Here is an 18,208-nt window from a genome sequence, read left to right on the forward strand (position 1 = left end):
AAAACCAAAACCGACCAACCAACCCCCAAAACAAAAACAAACCCAGTTTTACAGCTGTTTGTATTTCTTTAAACCCAAACAATTTCATTACTCAGTATTTCATCTTTTAAAGGTGTTGCGATTCATTTAAGAAGAAAAAAAAAAAAAAAAACTAAAGGAGAAGGTGTTTATTTGGGGTTGCTTGCAAAAAGTGACTTTTCTTTCCTTCCCCTAAATTGAGATTATTTTTAAAACAGTAAACGTATGTTGTTTTTTACTGAAAAGAAAAAGATTTCAAGTGAAAATTGCTGACTAGCTCTCTATTCATTTCCTACAATTGTCTTGCTTTCTAAAAGCAAATGTCCAGTAGGATGTACCTGGATGAAAACCTTCAAGTTGGCAAGGTGGTCTCTGGGGTGATGATTTCCAACACCGCCCCGGTGTAAGAGCCGCTCACAGGTTCGCCTTGCACCGCGGGGAGGGAGAGCGGCACCGGCACCGCAGCTCTGCCCGCGCCGCCGAGGCGGCACCTGGAGCTCCCGGAGCAGAACCAGCCCCGCGGGGGCGGTGGGGGGAAATCCCACCCACCCCTTCACCTCCGCCGGGCGGGGCTGGCCGGGCCGGGAGCTGGAGAAGCAGCGACACTGCGTCCTCACGGCGGACCAGCATTCGCTGCCCGGCCGAGGCGAGCGCCGGCGGGGCTGCGCCTTTAAGGGGCCGGGGGAGGCGGCAGCGGGCGGGCTCCTGCGCGCCGGGGTCGCCCCTCCCGCCGTCCTTCTTTCCTTCCCCCGCCAGCCGGGCAGGCGGTGGGCAGTGCCCGCGGGTCGCCGCCGGAGTGAGACGGGGCGCCGCGACATCCCGGCTCCCGCAGCCATGGCCGAGTCCCTGCGCCGCCGGCTCCCGCTGCTCCTGCTGCTCCTGCTGGCAGCCGGGGGGCTGCGAGCGGCGGAGCGGAGCGGCGGCGGCAGCAGCAGCGCCATGGAGGAGCTCGCCACCGAGAAGGAGGCGGAGGAGAGCCACCGGCAGGACAGCGTGAGCCTGCTCACCTTCATCCTGCTCCTCACCCTCACCATCCTCACCATCTGGCTCTTCAAGCACCGCCGCGTCCGATTCCTCCACGAGACCGGCCTGGCTATGATCTACGGTGAGTCCCTCCGGGGCCGCGGCACCGCCCGCGCCTCGGCCCCAGGTCTCAGCCCCGGCAGGTGCCGGGAGGGGCCGGGGGTGGCGGCGGGCCCGGTACCGGCCGTGCCCCTCCGTGCCGCCGGAGGAGCCCCGAGCCGCTGCGGCTGGCGGGCGGCAGCGCCCGGGTAGGCCAAGCCCCGGGCAGGGGGAGCCCCTCGCCGCAGAGCCCGACAGTCTCCGCCGGTGCTCCTGGGTCCCCTCCCCTCGCCGGTGCTTTTCCTGGGGCTGGGGACAGAAGGACACTGAGGGGGAAACGCGGTCCGCAGCCTTCCGTGCGGCAGCGGAGCGCTGTCCTGCGGGAAGGTGCGCCCCACCGCCGTGGCCGTGCTGCCGGGGACAGCACTCCAGTGACCCTCCCCGCCGCAGAAAGGCAGCTGGCCGGCAGTACACTTCAGCAGCATGGAGTGCGGAGCCGTGCAAGTCATCGCGGCGATGACTTTGGAAAGCGCCATCGCGCTGTCCTCGCCGAGCTGTGGCCGCACAGCGCGGAAAGGAGCGTGTTTAGCCTCCGGGTTTGGTCCCTGGCTGTCGGCGCCCTGCTGTCACTGGCGGCCCGCGTTTGCGGATCCTGGCTGACTGCAGTGACACCAGACGCCCCGACACTGTTCGCGGCTCATCCCGAGCCCTCCTGGTGGAACGAGGGCTGTACTGAGTTGAGTTCGCCCACTCCAGGCCCCTCTCCTCGGTGGATATGAGTAAAGGGATAGTAAATCCTTCAGGAGAAGTTGTCTGTCCCCCCTGCGATGTGGGCCTGATGGTCCAGAGAAGTCGGGTTCTGCTGGAAAATGTTAATGGTGCTGGTCTGCTCTCCCTGGTGCTGTGAATGCCTGGCGCAGAGGGCGGCAGGTGAGCCTGAACTGGGGACGCAGAGCCCTCGCTCCGCGGGGAACTCCACGGTTGTATTCGCTGCGCAGTTTGCTACGCAGAGCGTAGCGGGCTGCGCTGAAGAGCAGCCATCCATTTGAAAAATTATTTGTCTGCTGGTGATTGGCTACTGCCACAAGTGCCGAGGGCACTTCTTCTCCTTCGCCAGCAGAATCTGTTCCTGCTGAATCGTGTGAAACACCTGCCCGATGTTGATCGGGATAAGCATATTGAGTGTAAACATACATGAGAAATTCAGCACTCGAGGGGAGGGGAAAAGTGAAGCGTTTCCTCCGCGATGACTACTACTGCTCTTGAGAGCTATGTGATTGCTTGCAAAGCAGTGGAATTTTCCTCTGCTGATGCTTCTCTTAAACCATCCCAATTTGCTCTTAGTCACTGATCTCCTTGCTGCATTGCTGTGTACTTTACATATTCTCATTGCTGAAAACCAACAAATTAACAACTGGCATGTAAGTAAGTTATGCGTTGGCATGATAATGCTTAGCAGCTGAAGAGTGCCCAGGAGACAGTAGACTAACTGTCTGTATTGATTGGAAAAGAGACAGGGTAAGGTGGTATTGAAGATGTTTAGGTATTACCCTAGTGTTGTCACCTTTGGAAACTTCATTTATGATGTTTTACGATCATTTCAGTGGCTTAGTTTATGCTGAAAATCTTGGGTATGTGGGTGTGCTAATGCATGCAATACAAGTGTCAGGGTATCAAGGGCATTTGGGTTTGTGTTTTGATGAGCTGCGTGGGAAATGAGAAATTGTTCAACTGGAGGCATTCTGCCTCTTATTAAACTCAAATTAGTTTGCTTTAACACACAGTTCCTGATCTGTGAAAGGGGTGTTAGGTTCCCAATTTGATGTACAAGTGCTGAAATTTTGTCTTAGGAAAGGCACTATGCTATGTCTTTTTCAGCCCCACTGGCAGCATCCAAAAAAGAGTAATTGGCTCAAACTATTGCATTTTCTGGGTGTGCCCTCACTTAAATAATTTTGCTTTCATAGATCATTCCTCAATACACTTGCCTTCTAAATGAGTCCCCTTATTATATCAAAATACATGGTGTTCTGCCCCCAAAAAAACTGACTCTTGCCTTGTCATGGCAAACATCCCAGGAAACCTATTTAGCGGGTTCAGTTCCTACCTAACATGGTTTGCCTCCATGCTGGTAAAGCTCTGCTGAGACCTGGCTTCACTTAAGCATTTCACAGACTTTCTCTAGAGGAAAAAGAATAACACAGCAAGTGCCATAGTAACTTTCTGTTATAGTTCTGATAACTGGGTTTAAGTCCCCTCTTCCTTGTTGCTTAAAAGACAGCAGTTAAACTGATAGATGGGTTTCTATTTTGCTGATAACTTGCTATCTAAGAAATGCACTTTTGAAAAAACTATATATGTATTTAAAGTGCATATGTTTGATTGGTCTGCCTTAAACACAAAATGATAAGGCAATATGCCAGTTTGTAGTCCTAAAAGCACAAGTATCTATTTAGCTTATAAAGTGCTAAATACAATTAAATTCTAGTGTTGAAACTACAACAAAGGTGCTGCTCTGTGGAAGTTAAATACTAGCAAATATCAGCTGCTCCAGCAACAGTATTGCTAATATTGCTAATGCAAGTTATTATGGAGCAATTAAAAAATCCAATACAACGCAAGCAAACACCAATCCACAAAAGAGAAATTAAGGAATTGAAACTTTGTTGACACATGTATTTCAACTTGTGATAATGATTGTGATGCTTGCTTTTCTTAGCGTTGGTCTGAGTTGGAGGGTGAAGTGTTCCGAGACATGTTTGTCCTGAAGAGGTTCACTGGCGACTTAGTTTTGCAAGCTTCTTGGTTCTCTGCTGAGAAGCATCACCGTGTGGTAGGAGCAGCAGGACATGATGGGCTGTGCACCTGGACAGCTCAGGGTGGACTTAAGGGTGGGAAGTGGTGGTGGGCCCCTGGTACTCTGCTCCTTAGGAGGCAGCTGTCTGGATATGTAGATGTTTCCCGGCAGATCCAGTGGTATCACTGCCAGTAGGCAATTACTTTGTCCCTTTTCATAAGTGATAATTCAGGCAACTGGTCACCCATGAATCAGCGTAGGTGTCAGTCCCATCAGGTACCTGCTTGTCCGTGGGGTTGTTCCGGAATGCCTGGGGGCCACATGTGCTAGTGCTGCAGAGAAAAGTAAAAGCAAACTGAACTTGGGTACAGTGAAAGAAAAAGAATCTATTAAGAGGAATAGATTACCTTTTGTGGAACACAAATGAGAGAAAAGCTGTAACATTGTATCTGTTCTGGAATACTCTGTGTCAGACTAAGTTTCTGTATCCACAGAGCAATATACAGAAAAGGTCTATTTTTAGTTCATCTGGCTGCAGTGCTCTCTGTTAGAATTCTAGTATCTATCTACTCATGCTAGAGATGACCTAACTCATCTCCACTGCCAGCAAAATAATGTTAGTCTTGGTTTTTAATAAGCCCCTTTGGCATAAGCCTCCTAATACTAGATTTAGGATCATAACTGAGCACCCAGTTTTGAGAACATTATCCTTTCTCTGGCAACCTGCTTGTTCTTCCCGAATATTATTTTAAATCACATTGTTACAGGCTTTTAAGGTAAGTCTTGCTCAGTTTTTTTGGCTGCTCAGTGTGTTTTAATTGTAATACAAATCTTTTCTGTGAGCTTGCTTTATGGCCTGTGACTGGGTGGAAAAACCATAAATTCTTCTTGTGAGAGAAATTTAGAAGAAATGCTATATAGCTTTTATTAACTTACATGTATTTCAAGTTTGCTCTTCAGGCAGGGGTAGCTGGATAGCTTATAAATTGCTGGTGTTTCTGAAATATCTTTGGAGTACAATTCGTCTGTAGTCCTCATGACCATGCATTTGGGTTGCTTTGTTTATGTGGGTTAGGGTTTTGTTGTTGTTACTGTGTGTTTGGGGGTTTTGTTAATTTGTTTTTATAAGGGCAGAGTATTTAATTAAGATAAATTAGTTCATTTTTATGTTTGTTAACTTCATCTTCATGAGAAGTTCTATCAAACCAACACCAGAATACCATCTGATCATGGCATAAGCCAGAGAAGAGAGAAATGGCAACTTGGATTTCTTTTGTGTGAGGAAGCCTTTGGTGACATACCTGGCTGTTAAAGTTGGTACTGCTCTGAAGCACCGTGTAATTGTAGGAACCACACAGAGGCTGAAGGGGAGAGGTGTTCCTCTGCGTGTACTGTAATTCTCATCTGAATTAGAAAGTTATCACAAACAGATGGCAGATCTGTAATACCACAGAGCTCACACGCCTGCCTGCCTTCTGCTCCTGTGTGAGTGCTCTGGTTGGGTTGGTTGGAGTGTGCTGAGCTGAGGGGAGGTAACCCATATGTGGTACACAAGCTTGTAGTCAGAGTGAGGTGGTCCCATGACAGGTTAGTGTTGCATTTATCTGGGCCCTGTAGGAGCTTGAGGTTTTCCTTTTTCCACTTCAAAATATTTCTCTTGGAACCACTTCCAGTTTTTCTTTGCTATTTTGCAATAGAAATGTGTCTCTGTACAGGTCCTCCAATGATTCTCCCTGAAAGAACACAAGGACAGATCTGATCTGTAGATGCAGAGCATCTGCAGCTACTCTAGTAATTTCTGCTCTTGGCACAAATGAAGAAATGGAAAAGGAGATGGTGAGGGAGTATACAAAAGCTATCAAGTCTAACAGGATGCCCCAAATTACTTCTCAGGTGCTGATGGTGTCCCGATCTTGGTGCTTCTTTACTTAGTCTTTGGGGTCTATGTTTTTGGGAAGAGGTTGATGGGAGAGATCAGGTTTGGATTTTCACCTGCCTCCTTTTTGTTTGGTAAAGTTAGCCTTTGTTTTAAAGATGGCCATAGAAAAGTTACAGGGAAAGTTTTCTTGGCTGTGTTAAGAAAAATCTGTGTGGCAACTGGTGCGTAATCTTATCTCTGGATTTCACAATACTGCACTGTAAATTTTCTGAAACGAACTGTAATTGGTCATTCAAACAGCTTGAACAGTTCAGATACTGTTCTTTTAGATATTTAATTTAAAAGTATTGTGCTGAACAGAAGTGGTTATAGCTGTATTCCTTTGTAGTGTATCTTTAATAGTTCTTTCTCACTTCCTGTGCCGTAGAAAGATTAGAGCACCTGAACGCTGAAATTGCCTTCACCCAAAGCAGTTATCCACACAGCAGGAAGTTGCTTCTGGGTCACCTGTACCACCAGCTCTGGGCAGCATTTAGGTGTATCTGTGCAACCTTTCTTAAGTACTGTGTGTCCTGGGCTCACTAACAGAGTGACTAGAGAGAACTCTAGACTTCTGCTGTGTGTGCTCCTGACACAACTGGAAACAGATGTAAGTCTTGCCCCTGACTTACTCAAACTCTCCCTTCTCGGGGGATTGGCCTTGACTGCAAGCCAGGATGGTTTCCTGCAGCGCACAAAGATAGCTCTGGGCTTGATTCCCTGTGACTGAAAATTGTCATGGTTCAGCTAGCTATGATCCTCTTGTGTCCTCAGTCCCCACAAATCTCACTTTGTTGTTGCACAGCAGCCCTTTCCCCACTCCTTCCTTCTGAAAGTTGGCCTCCCATACCAATTGGCTCTGCAGAGTAGTTCAAAATATCTTAGGGAGTTGGGTGAAACCTTTTCCTTGGTTCTGGTAGGGAGCTATTTCCACCCCCATCTCCTGCTATATGAACAACCATTCTCTCCATTGGGTAGAGGTGGCAGCTTCACCCTCGACTGATTTAGAAACCAGATATGTGAAGCAGGAACCTCAGCTCCACCATTATTAGAAAAGAAAGAGGATGCAATTTGCAGTCCAGAACTATGTATCTCAGCCTATTAGGAGCCAGAAGTAAAAATATTTTGCAGTTCCTATCTAGGTCTTTAACAGGTGTTGTGTACCACGGATGCTCTCTCCTTGTTTACATGCTAAAATGCTCTGAGTCCAGCACAGGGCTGCTGAGCTTCCCCTGTGTGTTCAAGAGACAACCTCAGTATCTGACTCAAGTCTGTTGTTTCCATGCTGACAGCCATAAATACCAGCTTGTAGACTTACTTTTTTTTTTTCTCAGCACATAGTACTTATTTGTGACTCAGGATTAAAGCTTTATCCCCATTAAATACTGAATATAGCCTTTCTCGCCCTGCTTTAGACTAAGTGGTGTCTACATTGAAATAATGTGATACAAGCAATTTTTTTAGAACAGTATTTATGTTGAAGGGTTTTTTACTAGTGTTATAAAGAATACACAGTCATTCTCAGCAGTTCAGATCTTTTCTGACTACCAGAGAGAGGTAATTTAGCTAAAATGCACTGCTTTTTTCTCCCCTGTTAAAAAGCACTTCAGCCTGCAATTAACTGTGAAGGGAGAAAAGCAAAATTGTAGGAAACAGTTGGTTTGTGGTTTTTTTCTGCCGCGTCCTGAAATCATACAATTCTCTTTACTTTAGAAGTACCTAAAGGGCCTTGGGAGTTACGGTGGAAGAAACTGTTGCAGGTTTTTTTTTCTTTTATTGGGGGAGAAGGAGTTGAAGGCTCCCTCTAAATTAAAGTTGAGGAGATGAACTGTGTTCTTAGCCAGAGGAGATGTGTGGTTTCTTGTGCTTTTTTCATGGCTTTGGTATTCCATGTTCATTTTCAAAGGCTGGGTGTAAGCTCTTCGTTTCTCTTGATGCAGATGTGTGTGTGAGTGATACATGGAGAAAGACCACACCCCTCTCCTGGCAGAGCTCTTGTGGATGCAGTGCTGCTGCCAGGAGTGTCTGTGGGCTTGGCTACACTGCTACCCCTGATGGCTCAGCAATGGTGTAGATCTGCTGCCACTGGAGGGTCCTGGCCCTAATGCCACACTGGTGGGACTTGCAGGTCTGCTGTAGTCCGGGCTACTTCACAGCTGCCACTTTCTCTGTTTGTAGCTTTTTTCAAAATGCCTCTTCCTTGTTGAAATAGGTCTGTAGTAGATGGTTTTAAAGGCAGCTGAAGGCACTCAGATACCTGTTGCATATTGTAAGTGCACACTATGAGCATATTACTGATTCCTCCTCTGTTACCTTGCAAGCTCCTTGAGGGGGGAGCTTGAACAGCAAAGCTGTGGGTCTTGGTGGGCTGGCTTTGTGGAAATATTTAAATAAAGTGGTCTGCTTAATCAGAATGCCATGCCTTTCCATAGCTGTCTTCACTTCTCCTTTAGACTTAAAAAAAAATAAGTTAGGATTGAGGAGATTTTTTAAAAAGTAAGTTTGACATGTTCACCTGGTCTTTTACTATGAAGTTGGTGGACTATTCTTAGAAAAAGGGGTGGAAACAAAGGAGCATGGTACAAATGTATTCTAAAATGCAATTAACTTGTCTATGCATAAGATGACAGTCTTCAATGTGCTGGCTGATTATGGAAACGTGGTGTGTGCACCTGCATGTCTTCCTATCAGTAGCTATCTGAAGAGAAAGCTGCTTGTGTGGCTTGGTGTCACCTTCGTGTGAGAGCCTTCCCTGTGTCAGCTCTGCAGCAGGACACGCCGTGTCCATGAGCAGTGCCAACACACTGTGAATGTAGTTATTGCTTCTGAGGCTTGGAGGCTGTTCCATTAATTCAAGAACTGGATTAAATATGAAAACTGCTGTTAACCTTTGCCATTGCTTTGAATATGAGATACTAACAGAAAGATGTTATAACTGATGATAGTTTAAAAATAGCAAGTGTCCCACATGGATATGACTAGCTTTTGGTTTTCACTCAGAATCCATTAGAATGAAAGCTATCTGCTTCCACACCAATTCTAAGAAATTATTTCCCCCACACATACACTTCTTAGCACTTGATATCAAGTCCTTCAGTAGTGAAAGGGGGACCTGCATTTTAAATGCCATATGCCTCTCTGCTGTTGTTTTACTGCTGCACAATCCCTCCTATTTCTCATTCCTTTGTGTCAGTCTTCTTTGTACTTACTTATTGTGTAATGGTCTTACTCTGAAAAGATTTTCCTTATCCATTAGACAACTTGACTGTTCTTAAAATGCCTTCTTAGTGAGTGAATTGTTAATGTTTAGCCACAGAATCCACCCTCTGCTGCAGTTAGAGAACTTGCTTTACAGTCTTTGCTGAAAAAAACCTCACACTTGTCCCTTCCAAAACTCTGCTGAGTATGGAGATCATGTATTTACATTCCTTGTATACCCAGCACTGTTACTTGCAGTCTCAGGATCTGGCTGATTAAGTAGGTGAACTACAAACTCTACTTTTATCTAGTGTGAAGTATTAAAAATTACATTTGGAGAAGTAGAGGCTTCATATGGGCATCTTTGAAAGTGATCTGGATTGGCTTTTCCATGTAATGGCAATTCACCAAAGACTTACTTAGGTTCTGGCTTGCTGATACTGTGTTTGCTTCTCTGTGTAGGAGCAATGAAGCTGATAGCTTAAAGTGGTTGAGAGAGAGAGAATACAGTTCATGCTGTATTTGTGTTTGCTACTAGATGCTATATTTAAACTGGTTATTCATGGCTTGAAATACCAACTTATTTTAATTGGCTTTCAGCTTTGCTGTGTAATTGATGCTTTCAAAGTATCCTTTAGAAGTTAGGCTCCCTGGAGGAGTTCAAAGTAGCAAACACAGAGGGCTCCCTGGCTAGCTGGGAGGAAAGGGTATTCACAGGCGTGGAGTTGGCATCACTGGCTACACCGCAGTTTTGCACTGTCTGGAAAATACAAGAATAACATGGAAGAAGAAAACTGGTGTAAAGGTTTATTTCTGTTGGGGAAGTGCCACCCGATTGTTTCTCCTGGGTTATCTTTGGTATTTTAATTTATTATTATGTAATGTTACATATTAAGAGAAGAGGAGGCTGACTATAAGTGACCTTCCACAAGACATGCCTGGCAGGGCTGGCTGTAGCATCCTCTCCTGGCTCACAAAATTCAAGCAGGCACTTCTGCTTGTTCAGTTTGTCTTGAAGACTTATACTTTGACAGTCATCTTTATACTGCTGCACAGCATAAAAGGTGTGGCTTTGTCATTCCTATCTGCAATACTGGTGTCTTACAGGGAACGTATCCCCACCAGACATGGGTTACAATGAATTATTCTTGGAAGAAGATGGGTATTTTGAAGATGTGTTGTGTGTGAAATAATGTTAAATCTGGAATAGGCTTTTATATAGGTAACTGAGTGCCAGGACACTGTTTCAGGCTAAACCTTATTGCTTTTGGTCTCTGCACAGTAGTATGTCTGACTTTGCAAAAATTTGTTTGTGAATTTCATTTTTATATCTGGAGACTTTTGACCTTCTTTCAACCATGTTCACTTGTGTTAAAGCAATGTGTATACACACACACAATCTTTCTGATTATCTTTTACAGAGATACGTAGATATAAAATTAATCTTTTCCTCAGCACTGCATGACTGAAGAGTTAGTGAGTGATTTCCTAATGATGATCTGCTTGTTAAGCTGCAGTAACAAAATATAATTGCAGCATACTCTGATTATACATGTGCCTGCACGAAACAGAAAATGTCAACATAGATATCTTGGTGATACTTAGTACTTGATTATGTCCCCCATTTCCTCAGGGAGTCATAAAAAGGGTTTATTGCTTTTGCTGGCAAATGCTTGAGTATACTTATTTCAACATTTTCATTTTTTGATCCTAATGGCTTTGGGATCTCTTCCAAAGTACAAAAGATGGGACAGTGACATCTTTTTTTCTCTGTGCTTCAAACACAAATATCTAATCTCATTGCATCAGGTGCTTATGATGTTAGATAGTGTTTTGTCAAACCTAATTATGGACAGGGGAAACTTTGCATTATTTGTTGTTCATATATATGACATAGCCCCTCTCCTAAAGACTGAAATTTGGGGCAGGAGGTATAAGCACAATCTGCTTTGCATTTATGATCACTTTATTCTTAGCCTGTGGAAGCTAAGGCCCCCTATCAGGCTCTCAACCTTCTAGGAACTGCTTAAACTTAGAGTTATATTCTTAAAACAAAAAACAGACAAACCTAAAATCTGTCTCTGAAGCATTAGGTTTGCTGAGCTCACTAGCCAAAGTCAGAGGTGGTCTTTACTTCTCTGTTAGCAGGCCACAAGTTTTTTTTCTGCATTAGGTACCTAATTAGGTAACTCTGCCTCAATTCCAAGAGGCAGTTGAGATTCCCACAATTTTTGGAGCATGGTGTCTATACAAATTTTGTTAGCCTCCTTTTGCTCTTCTTTCTTCATTCTCATGATTCTGGCACATTAAGTCTTGCTCTCCAGTGGTTCCTGTGGGTATTACTATTGTCGTGTATTTTAGCTCTCCTAGAAATTGTATTATGCTGACTGCCTGCTTTTTTGTGGGAATCTCCTAACACTCTTTCCTTGTTACTTCACTTCTCCCCGCAGTGCATCCAATAGCTTATTTTAAAGCTGACAGCCTGGATTCCTCTCCATACATCAGACCTACCTTTTTTTTTTTTTTCTTTTTCCCCCCAGTCTAAACTAAAAACCTTTCCTCACTTCCCTGCCTCATGGAAATGTGAGGATTGGCTCAAGATCAGAATGGCTGAAATAGCTTACCACTTCTATCTTCCTCCTGCAACCACAGTCTCCATCACTGTGACTGATTCCCCCGACCACAGATGAAACTATCTGTGCCTTGTCTTCACCTATAAGCTGTGTAGGTCGAGGTAACATATGAGTAAAGTATGAATTCCTGTGTCTCTCTACACATCTACAGTCCAGGCTTTCATTTCAGCATTGGCTCCTTTGATGTTCTGGTTCTTAAGGCACAGGAGAATTTTGTTCAGATTAAACTTTTGCTGTTTGTGTTATAAGAAACTTTTTTCCTTAGCCTTCTCATGCTTTGTTGCTGTGTTCTCAGCTGTCCTCAGTAAAGTGAAAGATAAAGATGCCTCTCCCTCTGTGACCATTTAATCATAACAAGAATCAAACTAACATTTTTTAATTTGCTAATAGACTGTGTCCGGACCAAGACCTAGTTTTTAGTTCTTATACTTTAAAAAAATGCTTAAAGTTTGACTCGTGAGCAACATATGGATTTCCCAGCTATGAGAAGAAAACTTGGACCATTGAGACTATTTACCACCAGGGTTATATTATAGAATTTTCCTTGACAGTCAACAAGGAAATTTGAGTTAATTTGTAACATTTATATTAAGTAACACATTCGTAACAAGTTTGTAAAAAACCCCATCTCTCAGTGATCTAAAGCTTCCAAGCTCTTCAGAACCCTTAATTGTAGAAAAGGGCAATGCATAAGAAAAATAATTCGAGCTTTTATAATTATGTCAAAGTGCCAGAATCCAAATGATGCAATACGTGCATGGCATTTTTGATCCTTGAACAGATCACATTTGACCCATGTGTGTGCACCCACACACAGCATGCACAGCTCAGAGTTGAATTGCTCACTTTCCAGAATAGCCTGTTCTTGTGTAATACTCTATCTGAGCACAGAGACAGATTTCTGATGCTTCACTTGATTGGAAACAGTGTTTTCTTGCATTTGATTTAGTATAGAGAATACACCATTTTACATGTGGATATGGTATTTTTTTAATGGCACCAGAAAAACTTGTCAACTAAAACTTAGGCTCTTCTTTCTGTTGTCCTGATACATAAACTGAGTGTATGTTGTGTGGAGAATATAAAAAGTCTGTGAATCATATACTGAGATAAATATATGACTGATGGAAAGCTGATACACCTGAAGTTAATAGTTAGGTGTGCTCCTAAATTTAACTGTTTTCATTGTAGGTTGTTTGCCTGTTACATTGTATTTGCCTTACTGGTTGAGAGACTTGAAACAGCAGCTTGTTGACAAATGCAGATTTATGGGAAGTTCCTGCTCAAACAGGACAGCGGTTCCGAGGCAGTGGACTGGTGCAACAAGGAGGGTGTTCTAGAGCTGTTAAAAAGGTTTGGGAAGACATTATTTATTTCTGTTATCAGCTTCTTTGCCAGAGGTCCATTCCATAATGCTGGGCTTCAAAGTTAAGGAAAATTAATTTGAAAACAATACCCTATTTTTAAAATGTCTGCTATGTCTGGAACAAAGCTCATTTTCATACTGTAACTTGAACTGACCAAGTTCCTTGGAGTAGGAGTTACTACTGGGATGTCACATTTGCAGGACATGTTCTGTTAGACAAGTAGTTGTATTGGCCAGGAAAATTTATCTATGACTTAGGGTTTCATGGGCTTGAGGATGAAGCAGTCTTGTTGTAAGCTTCAGTGAGCAGGAGGTCAGCCAGTACCAAAGAAGTCACCTAACCTGGCCAGAAGTTGCAGAACATATTCCTGCAGCAACAGGTACCCCAAGGGAAATGCTTGGCTGAACTGTGTCTGCAGAAGGAGATGTAGCCAAGGCAAAGGCAGAGGACTCAGTCAGGCTTATTGAAATGGATTGAGATGCTGGCTATGGGAAGACAGAAATATTTGGGGGGGCATATGGATTTTTTTTTAGGGGTGGGAAATCAATGGCTGAAAAACTAGAAGCATCTCTGCAAAGAAGAAAATATTCTGATTTACTAGACTAGTTTTCCTTGCTATATTTCTGTGCTATTTGTTTGACCTTTATATTTGGTCTGCAGGTCACAGTCCAGTAACATCAAACCTTTGAGGTAATAAATAGGAAATCCTGAAAAAGAACACTTTTTCTTAGGAATTTAACTGAGGAGGGGGTTCCTGGCTGTGACTGGGTTTAGGCTGTTGAGATATATAATGACAAAGGTCTTCAGAAGCCAGTGTCAGTTGCACCATCTCTGAACCACCACAAGTAAATTGTTCAGCCCTCAAAAATATTTTTAGTCACCTGTTTATGCTGCTGCTTTTTTTCTTTCTACTTCTCCTTGCTTGGTACACCTACAGGAACAGTGTGATAGCAGGGAGTAGGGGAATAGTTGGGCTACTGATGTTCATCAGCCTGAAGTTAGAACCCAGTTTTTATAAAAACTTTTTATAAACTGCATGTTTATATGGGATGGAAAAACAGTTCCTGTGTGTATTTACAGCTCCATGAAATACGAAGTATCCAAGCATTGTAAAACCTTTTGATTTAAATTTTTGCCTTTCAAAGATGGAAAATTATACTAGATCTGAAGTGCAACAGGAAAGGTTTGCTCAAGATCACTTGGGAAACTCACAGCTGATTCAGATCGTGAGCTGTGATTCTGTCTTTACTCAGTGATTTCCATCAGCATTGTCTTTACAGTTCCAGGAAAAGCGGAACCTCTACTCTGAAGCAGTCAATGCTGTGCATGCTCTTTGTTCTTAAGGATCACACAGGGCCCCAGCTAAACACAATCTGACTTTGCAGATCTACCTGTGCCTGCAACACGCCCATACTCTTTTCTTTATCGTCGCGATGCAAAGCGGGTAGGCTGCCATCTCTCTTAGGGGACAAGTGTGAATTAGAGAGCATGGGGCTGCTGGAGCGCCCTTCTCTGTGGCTGGGTCTTAACCTGGCACAGAGGAGAGGAGTGACTTCTTGTGGCCTTTTTTTCTAGTCAACAGTTATAAAAAGAGCTGACTAATTTTTTTTCTTTTCAAGGGTGTCTGGGTATTGGTAAAACAATTAATGGGGGGTTTCCTGGGTGCTGTGTGGGGTTTTTGGTGTTTGCCACAAGTGTCTTAATATTGGGCATTGTGTGCATTGCTTGTGTTGCAAGATTCTCTCAGTCCTTTATTTCCATTTGATTTGGTGCAAATTTTTAGTTACTGTTATGGCAGAAAAATTGTGGTCCACCTTGTTAACTTTCAGTTGAATTTAATGGTGAATTTTCCACTTAGATGGCTGGAAAATATGATCTTTTACTCAGAGAGTAATCAAAACTGAATCCAGTCCTCAAAGGAAATATTTTAGTACTGACCAGTGATTATGCAGGATAATGAATATGTGGATTTTATATATGTAGTGATATTGTCTGCCATTTTTTTTAAATTGATATGTTTGTGGTCTAAAACTTGGCAGCCTGACACTCTGAGTGCTTTCCCAAGGATCTGACAGTTCAGTCTGTCAGTATTTACCATGAGCAATTGGGAGCACCTTTTGTCAATGCTTTGCTATGATAACAAATGTGACACTTTCTCCTGCACCCATCTGGATCTCATAGCCTAAAACATTATGGTCGCAATGATAATGCTGTGCTCATCCCCAAAGTTCTATTGTTCCTTTTGAAATATTACAGCCATTTATTCCAGAAGAATATGGTAGGCTGAAGAGTCTATTTGCTTTCTCAGGATAATTATCTCCAATCCCAAAACTGGTTCTCTATACTTTAGTCTAATAGCTAGGTAACACTTTGCTGTAAGGAGCAGTTATCCAATTTGATCTCCCATTTATTGTTGCTTAACCTGCTCATATTTCATAACAATTCCTCTTGCTTAAATTGATACAGCTTGTTAAAAGCTTTGCAAAAAAAAAAAGTATTTTTACTGGGTTGCATTTGCAATTGTGTAATATATTTTTAGAGTTTGGGAGAAATTTTTTTGTTTGTGTTGGGTTCTAGCAAAAGCACGGTGAAGCTGGTTTTGCCTGCTGCTGAGGAAAGGCTCACTGAAGCAGTAATTCTCTTGAGGTCTTTGGCATGAATAGGCATTGCAGCAATAATTTTTCTTTTCTAAAGAACTATTTTAATTGCTGCAGCTTCAGAACACATCATTGTCAGGACCTGACATGAACATACTTTTGTACAGAAGCAACAGAAAGCTCTGCAATACCTGCACCAATGTTTCAGCATACCTGTAACCTCTTTTATATTTTTGTCATTCCTTCTTTCTGTGCGTTACTGATGCCTAAATAAAAAGGAGTGGGGAAAGGTAGCCTTTCTCTGTATTTGGGAGGGAAGGTACTGTGGAACAACTTTATTCATACAGAAGCACATGTGGTTTTTTAAATACAGCATTTAAATGCTGCAGTGCTTCATAAACCATTTTGACTCAATTTCCACCATTTTCCTGTTTTGTTTGTAATATGTATGTTTTCTAGCTGACAGTTTTACAGATCAGCAAATCTTCAGTGCGTGCTCTGAAGGCTTGGATTTACTTTGGATGGATTCTCATTATGGCCCTATTGCCATTCTTTACAATTTGAAGAAAGCCTGCATTCATAAGGATTACTGCATCTGCAAAGGATGAAGAATAAGTAGGAATGATGAACTCCAGTGGTCATGAATGGGCAGATTGTCCCAGGCATTTATTCAGTTGTCAGTATATCGTGGAGTATTTGGGCTGAAAAAAATGTTAGCATTGGGTAACATACTCATTTTATTAAAAGCACAGTAGAGTACTCAGAGGTGGTGTAAAATCCAAGACACACTAGTACAGCACATGCTGTCTCTCTTCCTAAGTGTGATTGATTTGTTTATTTCTCACTGAAAGCTTGTAATTTTAGATTTTAATTCTACTTTCCATTGCTAGCTGTGCTTGTCTTATCAGACAAGTCTTATCAAAAAGGTGCTTGTAATTCTGAGTGGGATGCTGCACTGTATTATGCCAGGAGCACTGAACAAGAAACACTTTGCTGTGCTGGCTGAAGATCAGAGTTGATTCTGGAGTCTGAAATGTTCCCTGTGTTTCTCAAATATAAATAGTACTGTGACCAAGAGCTGTGTGCCTTCAGATTCCAATTTGCCCTTGATGTTGTAGGTGTGGGTAAATGCAGACTTTTTTTCCATCATGTTTGGATAAAGAACTTTAGCAATTTTATCCTCAGTAATAAAAGTCTCTTCTGCATAAGATATTAATCAGGAGTAAATGGTCACTGGGCAGTTGCTGTACTCTTACGTGGCATGCAGCACTTCCCAGTGCTCCATTACTGGAGCAATTCAAGGAATATCTCATGTTAACAGTCTGGTTCAACTACAACCAGCACTTCAAATAAATAAAACATAGGAAGATACTTAAAATAGAGAATTAAAGTGAAATTGTTTGGTAAATGTTTTGGAGACTACGTGTGAGTAGTGTGTCTGGCACGGACATGTCTTGACTGCCTGGGGCTTCCGATTCCACTGGCAGTAGCTGGTTTAGCAACTGCACAAACCAAATATAACACCTGTTAATGCTGTAGAAAAATACAGCATTTCAGTGAGTGTCATTTATTACATACAGTATTAATATTCTGGTCTGAAAAAGGTTTCCTTGCCTTTGAGATTTCACTGTGGAATCTCGTCCGGTTGAGTCAACAAGTAAATGTAGGTACTTTGATACAGCTACTGAAGTTGTCAACATTAGTGGTGCTTTTTGAAGACAATCTTCTCTGAACAGTATTTTGCTACTGATAGTTTGTTACTGACAACTCTTGCATGAAGGCCTTTGAATAGCAAACTAAGAGCTTGAAAACAGCAGCTGTTTCAGAGAGAGGGAGAGAGAGGAAAGGAAGCAAGCCAGCAAGAGAGAAAAGATTTTCCCTTGATGAAGACACAGTACTAGATGAGACACCTAGGTGCATATTTTGAATACAGTTTTCTTCAGATTTTCAGTGAAATTATTTTGTATGCACTTGCCATTTTTAGGATCTTTGCTAGTACTAGACTTGAGCACACAGTGGTGTGTTTTTTTGCAGTTCTCTGCTAATGTATGTGTGTTCCCTGGTTTGACAGGAATTGGTGTGACTGCATTTCCTGACATCAGGACATCTGTGATTATTGCTCATAGATGTTGTTAATTGAATATTTGCACTTCTGTAGACATCAGTTGCCCAGCTGTTAGCTGTCAGGCTGGATTTGTATTACCATAGCCATGTCACAGATAACATTTTTTTCATGTTCCTATTGATGATTTTGACAGGTCGCACTGAAGGACTGGACTGTATAGTATGTGCGTATCAACCAGCTTCCATGCTACTTCTGTCACAGAAAACTGAATAACAGTGTCCAATATTACTGTATCCCATGTTCATGTGGACTCCTAGGATATTTCACCAGGTCTTGGAATACTGTAAAAATAATGACTGTCCTACTCACACTCTGAAAGTGTTCCAGATCAACCTGCGCACTGCTTCTGTCCATTCTGAGAAAATGCATCATTGTGTTTGTGCCACTGTGCCTCACCCATGTTTCAGCTGTACTAGTCTAACTTGTGCTTTGTCTTGGACTCAAGGGTGTTGTGTTTCTAGCAGCAGTGAGGATCAGCTCCTAGATACTGTTG

The 18,208-nt window shown here is 42.9% G+C and overlaps 1 protein-coding gene across 1 annotated transcript in view; it reads left to right on the forward strand.

Moving 5' to 3' along the window:
- Window positions 1–779: 779 nt before the first annotated feature.
- SLC9A7 (solute carrier family 9 member A7) overlaps window positions 780–18,208 on the forward strand; it is an 80,210-nt gene continuing 62,781 nt past the window's right edge. The window contains exon 1 of the mRNA XM_082279184.1: window positions 780–1,123. Coding sequence (XP_082135310.1) covers window positions 853–1,123 — 271 coding nt within the window. The 5' untranslated portion in view covers window positions 780–852. The remainder of the gene's footprint in view (window positions 1,124–18,208) is intronic.

Source organism: Coloeus monedula (assembly GCF_965178545.1).
Source record: "Coloeus monedula genome assembly, chromosome: 3".
Classification (NCBI taxonomy): Eukaryota; Metazoa; Chordata; class Aves; order Passeriformes; family Corvidae; genus Coloeus; species Coloeus monedula.